This window comes from Aulostomus chinensis, chromosome 5, assembly GCF_037954235.1.
Source record: "Aulostomus chinensis isolate RoL2024-O1b breed Wild chromosome 5, RoL_Achi_v1.0, whole genome shotgun sequence".
Lineage (NCBI taxonomy): Eukaryota > Metazoa > Chordata > Actinopteri > Syngnathiformes > Aulostomidae > Aulostomus > Aulostomus chinensis.
This window is the reverse complement of record NC_141324.1, coordinates 12,602,975-12,613,512: the sequence shown is the minus strand read 5'-3', so window position 1 is coordinate 12,613,512 and position 10,538 is coordinate 12,602,975. Positions and strand designations below refer to the sequence as shown.

Sequence of the window (10,538 nt, the reverse complement as noted above, 5' to 3'; positions counted from 1 at the left end):
CCCAGATAACAACACGATGTGGACTCGGGGAACGCCTGATTTTAATTAAAATATTTCGGGACTGATTTTACTTAAATTAGACAAATGTTCCAGTGTGTGGTTGTTGATTTTTTTTCTTCGTGAATTACCAGGTATATTCCGACGATAATATACTTAATAATTTATGTTAACAAAAATGGTCCAGTTCATGGACGCTTCCACTGAATATTGAAAAACAAATAATATAAGCAATGGTATTATTAAGGCCGTCTTCATCATTTCTAAATACGAATGGTTGATGCGGTAACACTACTTTTGGTAGAATGCACCAGGGTAGACGTGTTCACAAACAACTGCTTAAACTGGGTAAATATTTGGTGAGATCATGGCCCAACTTGTGTGGGCAAAATCAGAATTTTAAAGATAATGCATTGGACACTTGGCATCAATGCAGGGCTTTCCAGAAAATAAGTTTGTGTAACAGGTAAAGCCAAACACATATTAGTGTCTGAAGAGCAGCAAGTGTTTATTAGGGTTTACATTGCTACTACAGTCAAGTACTTACATGTTAAGCAAAATGGATACAACAGACATGTTGTATCAGACACTGACCCAGCTGATGAAATACTTGTGAACTACCATAACTCTGTAATTATCTGTTGTCAGACTGTCAACGACAAACATGGTATCAATATCATATCCCTATATTTTAGCTTTGTAATACTTTCATACTTTGACCTGGGGGGGGATTGGACATGGGTTAACACTGAAAATGACAGTATAAATGCCAGACAAAAAAATGTTAAACAGCAATATGGTCAGAAATTTACTCCTTCCTTAAAGGATGGGGGCTGAAAAGTGGAATGTGAATTCTCTCTGTGAATACAGCAATTGTTCAATAAAATATTGGTGATTTCATTGCATAACCCCAAAATGAAGTGGCCCCTAACACAAAACCCTCCAAGCCCAATGTTTAATCTGTGTTTCAAGACAAATAAAGCATTCTACTATCACATGCTTTACAAAAGTACATTCAGTTCATTTCATTATGGGAACATTTAACAGTTAGTTTTTGCATAACGGAAACTTTTACATCAAAAATAAAGAAAATTACTACGCTAGGTGATTCATTAAAGGTAAAGTTGTTTAATAACTTGATTTGTCCTTCCTGGATGTAAAATATGGGAGTAAAAGCCCAAGTGTGATGCATAGAATTCAGACTAAAATATGAGAAAAATTCCATATCTCCAAAAACAATAACCTAAATAATTTCCCAATAATGTATCACCACCTTTAAGAGCACCAAGGTTATTCTTTCAAAGAACAAGTTTGACAAGAACAGCACAGACATCTTAGTTTTTAAGAAAAATTGGCATGGGGAAAACAAATAGTAATAGAATCATAATTGTAGGTGGACTAAAGGCAAGAGGTATTTAAAACACACTTCTAGACATTAACATCATTATAAAAAAAAACATAATTTAACAGAATAATCCGAAATGTCAGTTATTCTGATGACTTTGGGTGCTTCCCCTCTCTTATGCTATGTCTTTAAATGATTCTTATTGATGCTGGATAAAACAAAAGGGACAGGCTTTAAGATTTAAAATGCCTCGACCGTCACATCAAACCTGCTAAGTCATATCAAAGATGTGCTAGAAATAGCAAATCCCCTTGCAATAAACCTGCAGTTGCACTAATCTAACATCCTGACTCTTGCTCTGTTCCTGCTATTCGATCATCTAAGATATTGTAAGTAGAATTTGTTAAGGTTGTTGAGGGCAGTCCACACCAACAATGACAACTGCAAATACATCATTTAAAAATAGCTGTCTAACTCATCTGGGGAGAGTTTTTGTGTAGGTTCTGCTCAGTCAAGGTGCTAAGTATCTGTATTGTTAATAGTAGTTTTATCGTGCATCAGTGTAGACACTCGCAACATCGTCTTTCTTGGCGCATCAGAACCTTGAATGTCTCACCAAGAGCCATCAAAGCACTTAAAATTCTTGACGGCACAATGTGCAGTTACATATAATGCCTTATCATATTCCTTTTTTAAGTTTCAGAAGACAACATATGCACATAACTTTTCCAGTGTTGTCCAGCCTGCTGGACACCTTGTCAATTTGTCAGCGACATCATACAAAAAAAGAAATTGGACTTGTAAATGTCACCGTCTTTTGGATTGGTGCTTTTTTAGGGCACTCTTAACATGCTAAATGAGCCATGTCGGTCCACTTCGTGCCTTCATGTGGTACTCTACTGATGTCATTCAGGGGCTTTTCCAAACATCACACTGACATCACATCAGATCTTGTGCTAGGTTACGAATGACACTCAAAGCGCCAAGGTCAAAGCCGCAGATGCTCAGTAAACCCCTGTCTTCTGTGTCTGCAATGGCATGCCCGATGGATGTCAGCCCGCACATCACCAATTTGGAATACGCTCCTGATTTCTGTTGAGAAAAGGCACATGCATATTGATTTTGTTGGTTCTGCAACAACATTGGGTGTGCAAGCAAAAAAAAAAAAAGAAAAGAAAAGAAAAAAAGGGATTCTTTTAATTTTTTTTTATTTCCGCTCTATTTATTTGCTGTACATTCACACATCGACCAGCAAGACCATTGAAGTTACTGAAAGTCATAAATATTCTATGGAAACCAGCAGGGGTTGAGCAACTTGACTGGTTTGGGCATCAGGATATAGTTGAAATCTAGACAATTTTAAGAGCTATGAACCATGCAGGTGGAAACCAATCAGAATTTAATGGTGCTCCACTCAAAAGAATTAGAGAACACAACTTTGGAATTTGTGCCTGCCTGCTTCATGGATGAAGAGAAAGACTGGTCAGCAGGTTAGCTGAGTGAATTTCAACAGGTTTGCTTCTCCCTGCATGAATGTACACCATCACATTACTGCACTCAATGGTGAGGGAATAGCTTTGTGCAATGAAAATAAATCCCATGTCTTCTTTTATGTCATGAAAAAAAAAAGGCATCAAATCCTTCGGCAATTTTTTTTTTCACTGACTTTCATTACTGTACATCTTGTGTCTGGAGACTGTTGGTAGTTAACGATGCCGGACACAGAACGATAATCGTGTCGACAACAAACATGATATACGTTTGAAAACATGCGAAACATAATAAGTGCATGAAAAGTGTTTCCAGTTTGAAAAAGAACCTCCTTCAATGTATCTGAATAAATCTGTATTTATCACAAACTAATTCGGCTGATGTACTGTGAGAGTAGTCATTATCTGAAGAAGCTCCCCTCCCCTAGTACACATGAATGAATAATGAAGGTACTTGTCTGTGCTTCTTTAGAGACTCCACAGGGCTGGCAGTAAATGTCCACAAGGGGTTATTGGTTAGAATAAGGAACACATCCACAGCTTTGCCATTCTCCGTGGCCCAAGTGATAGGAAGAGTACAGTCTGTGCTCCCTCCTGGGATCTGGAACACACCATTGAGTAGAGAGGTCAGACCTCAAGGCCAAGGCATGTCAACAGTCTGCTACCTAACTGACCGAATTTTCTAATTAAACGATTGCAACTTAAATGTGTGAGGATATTTAACTAACTGTAACTACATCTCAATTAAACACAACAATAACCCTAACGCTGTTATTAATTTGAGTGGATCTGACAAAGATCCGGGATTTTCTTTTTTAAATTACTTTTTTAAAACATTGTGCAATGGGCAGTGTTGGGACTAACGCGTTATTGCGTTATTAGTCACTGCCAAAAAAGTAACTTTGGCAGTGACTAATAATCAATCGCATTATTTTTTTTAAATTCAATAACTCAGTTATAGTTACGAAACGATCCGTTTATGAGTTTATTTTACGTTATTTTACCATCTCGGCTGAGCCACTGTGTTTACTTCCTGTGTCGGGGGGGGGGGGGGGGGGGCTTGGGGGAAGTGCAAGAGACAGGAGGAGCGTGAGCTGCGCTGCGGGGGCGTGTTTGTTTACAACAGCAAGAACGTGCAAGACATCATGGCGGAACCTGGGGCGAGTTTCTTCACGCGGAAGTAGGCTCACTACTTCTCCTTCGTTGAGCAGAAGGAGAAAAATGTTTATGTTAAATGCAACTTGTGTCTCGGAACTAAGAGCCTCTCTGCGGCCGCACACAGCAGCTCTACTCTACTAAAGCATCCAGGCACGCAGCATGAGGCGGCGACGGAACTTGTTGCTAAAGCTAGCGGGTCAGGGACCGGCACAGACACCGACACAGACACACCAAAGCAACAGCGCCTGAGTTGTTCTTTTCAACGAGGGAGTGGTGCTGCTAGCCAGGCTAAAGTTAATCAACCAATCACTGAAACATCTTAGTGTTTGTATGAATAGAGACCATATTGCTTAGCGGAGTTCAGTTCAGTGATGAAAATGCATGTCAAGTCGAACAGAGCTTACAATGATGAGAGTTCTGAACTTTTTTTTTGTAACAAAATAGTTGCTTTTCACAGTAATGCTTTACTTTTTGGTTTTAATAACTGAGTTAGTAACTGAGTTGGTTTTGAATTGCAGTAACTAGTAACTATAACTACCGGTAATTAGTTTTTCAGTAATTAGGCACAACACTGGCAATGGGACAGTTATGTAGATTTTGATAATTCTCCACAAGAAAGATATACAACTGTGAAAAAAATACATGCATGTTTATTATGAAAAGTTAAAATAAAATGTGCAATTTAGCGTGGGTCTGTATAATTGCAAATTGTGCGGATCAAAATATGTGTCTTTCAAGGGAGTCGTTTATCACAATCACCGAGGTTATGGGAGGTCCGAGTTAGTTTTTCTGAGTATTATTAGGCAAACTTGAAAGGTTGTGTATAGATTTTGGTAAATGATAGACTTTAGGTTGAAGAGTAATCGATAGATTTTGGGATTGACCGAGCTGACGCATGTGCCCTCTGGCTGTAATTGGTTTCAATGGGACATTTTTGTGGGACATAACCGAACATTTAGTAGTCATCATTTAAAAACAGTGGCACTTTTTAAACAAAAGGGAATTTAAAAAGTGTTAAAATCCTGAAAGTTAATGAACATCAACAATACAAGACTGAAACTTTAAAGTGTCCGTAAAAGGAGGGGGAAATGAGTGGAGCGCAAGCACTGAGGGCCTTACCTTAACTAGTTCGACTGTTGTTTGTGCTAGAGACATGTCAGCAGAAATAGAGCATGGAACCAAAAATCCTTCAGAGTAGGACAGCACATGAGTGTGTGCCTCTGTTCTTGAAAAAATCTGTGGAGGACACAGAGGCCCAAAGAAATAACCACCCACCCAAACACACTCTCCAGATGTAAGTGGACATTCTTGTTTGGTACAGAGCCCTGCAAAAATCAAACATTATCAGTAAGACTTAAACAGCCCCCCGCCCCCCGCCCGAAGTTTCGATTGCTGCTAATTAAATAAAACAAAAACACACATCCTTCACATGTTTAAGTGCAAACATCAGTAACCTTCTTGCCGATCAGCTAATCATACCAGAGGGGCCTACAGACTAAGATAATCACGCCGTGGAAGGAATTTTGCAGGAATTCCCGGTATGAGTCAACAGACCAATTCCTTGACACAGACTTCCCCCAAAGATGAGATGGCCTGAACACTGCTTACATGCGCAGCAGTTCCAGACACTAAAACAATCACCAGCACGCTGGGTTGTCTCTTGACTTGTCTTACCATGGTAATAGCTGCGGCAGCAACGGCTGTACTGATCGATGTCCCCGGCACAACGCTGCTCAGTGATGTGCTCACATCCACTGCCACTACAAAGCATTTACCAACTGGCTCCACGTTCTGGGGTGACAAGGGTTCATCTTGTTAGTGGATTTTTTTTTTTGCATGATGTGTTAAAAGTCATGAATATAAACACAACCCACCATAAAACTCTTGTAAAACGCCGAGTCCATGGCTTTGAGGATGCTGCTGTCTGCCTCCCATTTTGTTTTACCCTGATAACCTTGACCTCTTTTGTAGTTTTCAGAAGCCAGGAGAATACTGAAAGGGTGGATCTTCGCCTAGAAATTTCAGAAGAGACATGATACACTTAAATAATAAATACTGGCTAAATTAATCAGGAGGATGTATGGGTCGTACCTTCTTTAGTGCAGTCTCGCTCTGGATCCTTTCACACACAGCTTGTGTTTCTAAACTCCCCGGTTCAAGGACCTTGTTTGCAGTCATCTTTCCTAAGATCCTAAGCATTGACTGGAGAGGCATCTCCTTCAGCAGCGCCTGCCATACCTCAAGACATACACACCTCAAACTCAAGGGATGTTCAATATAACTTGCAAAATTACACACGATTCCATTCAATATTTTGTGTTAGGGATGTCCCGACCCAGTTGTTTTGTTTCCAATCCATTTCTGATACATTAATACTGAGTGTGTGTGGGATGTTCACGTGACCCGATTAACCAGCAATGAACATTTTAAGGTTCATACTATTAGTTAAATCGTCAAAGGTTTGCGTCATGATAAGTGATTAACAGCAGCACATCAATCAATCCATGCACCCAGTGACACATCGGGTGCACAGCCATATATCACTAAGTCAGAGAAAAATACTGGCTAATAATGATAACAATAAAATGATAATCTGAAAAAATAAAATTATATATATATATATATATATATATATATATATATATATAAACACCAATTTTTCAAAGTGAAAGTGAACAGACAGTGATACGAACAAACCAGTCAGAGTAACACTGCGATGTTGCTTTTTCTAAATAGATGATGTGAGAGGAGTCAGACAGAAGTGGCTGTGACCTTGTGGCTTTTCTGATGGCAGAGAAGTTTATCATAACTTTAAGCACTCTCTGAGTGTGGCACTTGAAGAGTGTGTGTGTGTGTGTGTGTGTGTGTTTTGGTTTGATCGCTCTAAGTGAACAGTCAAGGCCTGCGTTGCAGCTTATTTACTACTCTACTAAATACACATTTTCCTACACATGAGATCTGAGCTTTGATGCTGATGCTTATAGAGACATGCAGCATTTAAGATTCCTCCATTCACAGCAGCAGGTGTCTGATGTGTGTGAAATGATATTCCTTTGTGGCTTCTACTGTGCCTGCATGTGAGTTTTTTTGTGATTGTGTTCCCTGTGTGCAACACCTGTGCGAAAGCTGACTGAACAGAAGTGTCCAAAAGCAAAAGATCAGGTTTATTTCCTGCCTGATCTGATACCTTAATAAATGCCTGATAGCGAAAACTCAGATGGAATTGGGGCATCGCTAATTTATGTATGAAATCAGTTTACTGTGAACATTGGCAATCTGAAGCAGTTAAAAACTAACCTGTTTAGACTTAAGGTGGTCTGTCAGAAGCTGCTCCCTCTCCAGTTTGTGTTCCTCTATTAAATTGACGACCTCCGTTTCGTCACAACTGTGCTTGACCTTCTCCACCACTTCAAGATACTGAAGCACTTTAATAACTTCCTCTGAGTTCTCTTTATCTGCGAAGGACCCCTGGACCTCTGCCCATCCTTTTGTTACATATTTGCTGATCAAGGCAATTGCTGAAAGACAGTGACAGTAGGAGCAATAATACACCTTTAGATACATTTAATTACAGCGTGTTAATTAAAGTTGATATGCTGTAGCTTGTAATATTATGTTGTTTTTGATGACTGTCTATTATGATGTGGAGTTTTTGTGTCGATCGTCATCACTTTGATATTTTCTCATTTTCGGAAGACACGCCCTTGACTTTAGGTGGTAGCAGTCAAGTCTTGATTGATGCTGACAAAACATCGAGTTGGTATTGTGCTTAAACCTTTCCAATTTTCAGTTTTTTGCTGTCTGATGCGTAACAGCGATGACACATTTCAAAAGATAAGCAATTAAAAGGAATACATCTCCAACAGTGACTTTTAGACACTTAACTGCATTATACTTTACAAAGTTTTGAGAACAACTTAAAAACACTGACATCTATGTGTACTGCAAGTGACTGGCAAACATCTAGGCTTGCAAATACTTTAAAGGTCACGACAGGAACACAACAAATATAAAGAACAATGAGTTAATTATAATCATTAGGCTTCGCTACAGACTACATGGAGGGTTAACGATGCCCTGTGTCCTCACATATAACTTACTGCACAGAAAAAATAACCATAATGTAAAAATGATATTATGCCCATCAACTGTTAAGTTCTGTGTATAATGAGGGCTTGTTAAAATTCACCTTCATGTGCTGGTTTGGTGTGAGAGAGCCTGAGCATATCCTGGTGTGACCATCCCTCTCTCTGTTTACATTTGGTCACAGCTGCAGCCAGACTGATGGCATCTTGTTCATTGTACCAGTCAGACACTGCCTTCCTCAGGGCACGTCCCCAAATTCCACACTTCATGCCCTCTTTCAGTTCCTTCTTGTACTGGATGAAAGAAAACAGATGGGCAGGGTCCCGACATACTTCCTTCAGGGCTTTGAACGCTGCCTGTCTGGTTTTCAGCTCAGAGTGCTGGGAGCACAAAGCCAATGCAAAAAAGGAGGGGCCAAGTCTCACAGCTCGCCCATCTTGAGCGAACCTTTTTATCTCCTCAACCACCTCAGCACCTCGGCCCTCTTGAAGCAGGGAAAGCAGGGCACCAGCGCTCTCCAGGCTGACACCCCCCTCCTCTCTGGCAGTATATATATCTCCCTCTGAGCCATAGCATAGGAAGCGACACAGTCTGATCTTATCGTTGACCTCCCGTGGACAACCACCACCAGTTGAGTTCAGAGTATGGTTGCTCTGATGTGTTGTAGAACTTCCTGATGGCTCCATTGACACTCTAGATCCCACCTGAAACAGCAGATGGAGGAATGTACTTAATACATTTACTGTACAGGTAAAAGAGGACAGCCTTGAAGCAGTGGATCAGTACGAATCAGGACTGAGCAGAACGGTACCAGAGAGGGCACTGTTGTGGGATTGGAAGAAGCAACATTGAAATTGCAGAGCATCCACCTCTGCCGTATTACCAAAAAGTGTCGAAAAGAATGACCGTGGATAAACTGCCTGGAAATCAATGATCAACGAGAAAGCCTTCATGAGCACAAGATCACGCTGACTTCATGGGCAATACATCCGCATTGGTTAAGTGCACCGACAGAAATAGCGTAAAGCCGATTAGAGGACATGATGATACACATTCCACGAATACAAGCCGCACGGACCTGTTTAATGAAGACGGTAGAAAGCTTTAGCACGCAAAATGTGGCTCATGCCTATTCCAAACAAATCGATCATAAACATACCCTTTCAGGTTTGCAACCAGGTTCAGTTGGCAAGAGAGGGCAGTGCAAAGTTAGTCGTGTTAGCTGAGCTAACTTGCATTGTAAACAATGTTAAATACACATTCAATAGGTCCATAGCTGGGCATGTGGCAAAACAAATGCGATCCGCTTGTAATGTTTCTCGGGTCCTGCTCTATGGAAATACAAGCATCCCAGTCTGCGAACACCACAAACTACAGTCCTACATCCAAGCTTTCCTGGCCGGACACCGGAAAGTTGAGCCAGCAGGCTTGATGGAGCTCGTCTGGGATGGGCTGCTCCCGCCTCAGCTAAGCTAACTCTCAGTAAATTGTCCTAGAGTTGCTACAGACATACAGGCTCTGATTAATACTATCGAAGAAGCTCCGCTCAACAATCCCATTACATAAAAATAAACTTACCACAATAAATGAGCACCGGGTTCAAGCTTAAGAGCTATCAGCGAGAAGGCCGCCTTTCTTGGGTCAGTGACAGTGAGACAGGGGCGGTGCCGCGATGGATGCTGGGAGACAGAGTACCACCACACGGAGGAAGAGATAGATAGATAGATAGAGAGAGAGAGAGAGAGAGAGAGAGAGAGAGAGATAGTCACACTCATATATATATTGGTAAGTGTGCCTATCTCTCTCTCTCTCTCTCGCTCTCTCTTTATATATATATATATATATATATATATATATATATATATATGTATATATATATATATATATATACATATATATTCTCTCTCTCTCTCTCTCTCTCAAGGGAGGAGATAGTCCATGCTACTTGAGAACAAACTACCCTCTTAAGAACCATATAATTTGCCCAAACCCAGAACCTTCTTGCTGTGAAGCAACAGTGCTAACCCCTGTACCACTGTGCCGCCCCAAAAATATCTATTAAAGGGAAAAAAGAGAGTTTTTGATCATAGGTTTCAATTTACAAAATTTACAAATGAGAATAATGAGTCATGGGCAGCATGGCTAGAGTAGAGTGGCCATCTAGCAGCCTAAGGGTCGCTGGTTTGATCCTAACTTCCTCTGGGAACCATGTCGAAATATCCTCGTGCAAGATACTGAGACCCTAATTGCTCCTGATGGCTCTGTGATGGACTGACAGCCTGTCAAGGGCGTACCGCACCTCTCAGATAAGCGGTATAGAAAGTGAATGGATGGATGGAAAAACGACTGACCTGAAGACTGATGAAGAGCTTAAGATCTGCATGGAATTACACATGGAAAGAAATTTAAATCACCACTTTGACTGCTTTTTACCACAAGGCACTGAAGTTTTTATTGTTGGT

The 10,538-nt window shown here is 40.6% G+C and overlaps 1 protein-coding gene across 3 annotated transcripts; it reads right to left on the bottom strand.

Moving 5' to 3' along the window:
• Window positions 1-491: 491 nt before the first annotated feature.
• ro60 (Ro60, Y RNA binding protein) lies at window positions 492-9,764 on the bottom strand. Of its 3 annotated transcripts, none has more exons than XM_086203182.1 (9): window positions 9,655-9,764; window positions 8,180-8,780; window positions 7,288-7,508; window positions 6,082-6,228; window positions 5,865-6,002; window positions 5,665-5,781; window positions 5,110-5,226; window positions 3,287-3,433; window positions 492-2,434 (listed from the first exon to the last, which is right to left on the bottom strand). In XM_086203182.1, exons 2-9 carry the CDS (start codon window positions 8,760-8,762, stop codon window positions 2,282-2,284), a joined length of 1,623 nt encoding a protein of 540 aa, XP_086059308.1. In that variant the 5' UTR covers window positions 8,763-8,780; window positions 9,655-9,764; the 3' UTR covers window positions 492-2,281. The 3 variants fall into 3 exon arrangements, with proteins under 3 accessions (XP_086059308.1, XP_086059309.1, XP_086059310.1); XM_086203183.1 differs by lacking the exon at window positions 9,655-9,764 and adding an exon at window positions 9,236-9,635; XM_086203184.1 differs by lacking the exon at window positions 492-2,434 and having other exon boundaries at window positions 3,289-3,433; window positions 5,110-5,315.
• Window positions 9,765-10,538: the final 774 nt, after the last annotated feature.

Coding starts and splice junctions, on each gene's coding strand:
- ro60 (XM_086203182.1), bottom strand. CDS start 8,762: ATGGAGCCATCAGGAAGTTCTACAACACATCAGAGCAACCATACTCTG. Junction 5,782..5,864: donor CGTTTTACAAGAGTTTTATG/GTGGGTTGTGTT, acceptor TTGTCACCCCAG/AACGTGGAGCCAGTTGGTAA. Junction 3,434..5,109: donor CAACAGTCGAACTAGTTAAG/GTAAGGCCCTCA, acceptor GGTGTGTTCCAG/ATCCCAGGAGGGAGCACAGA.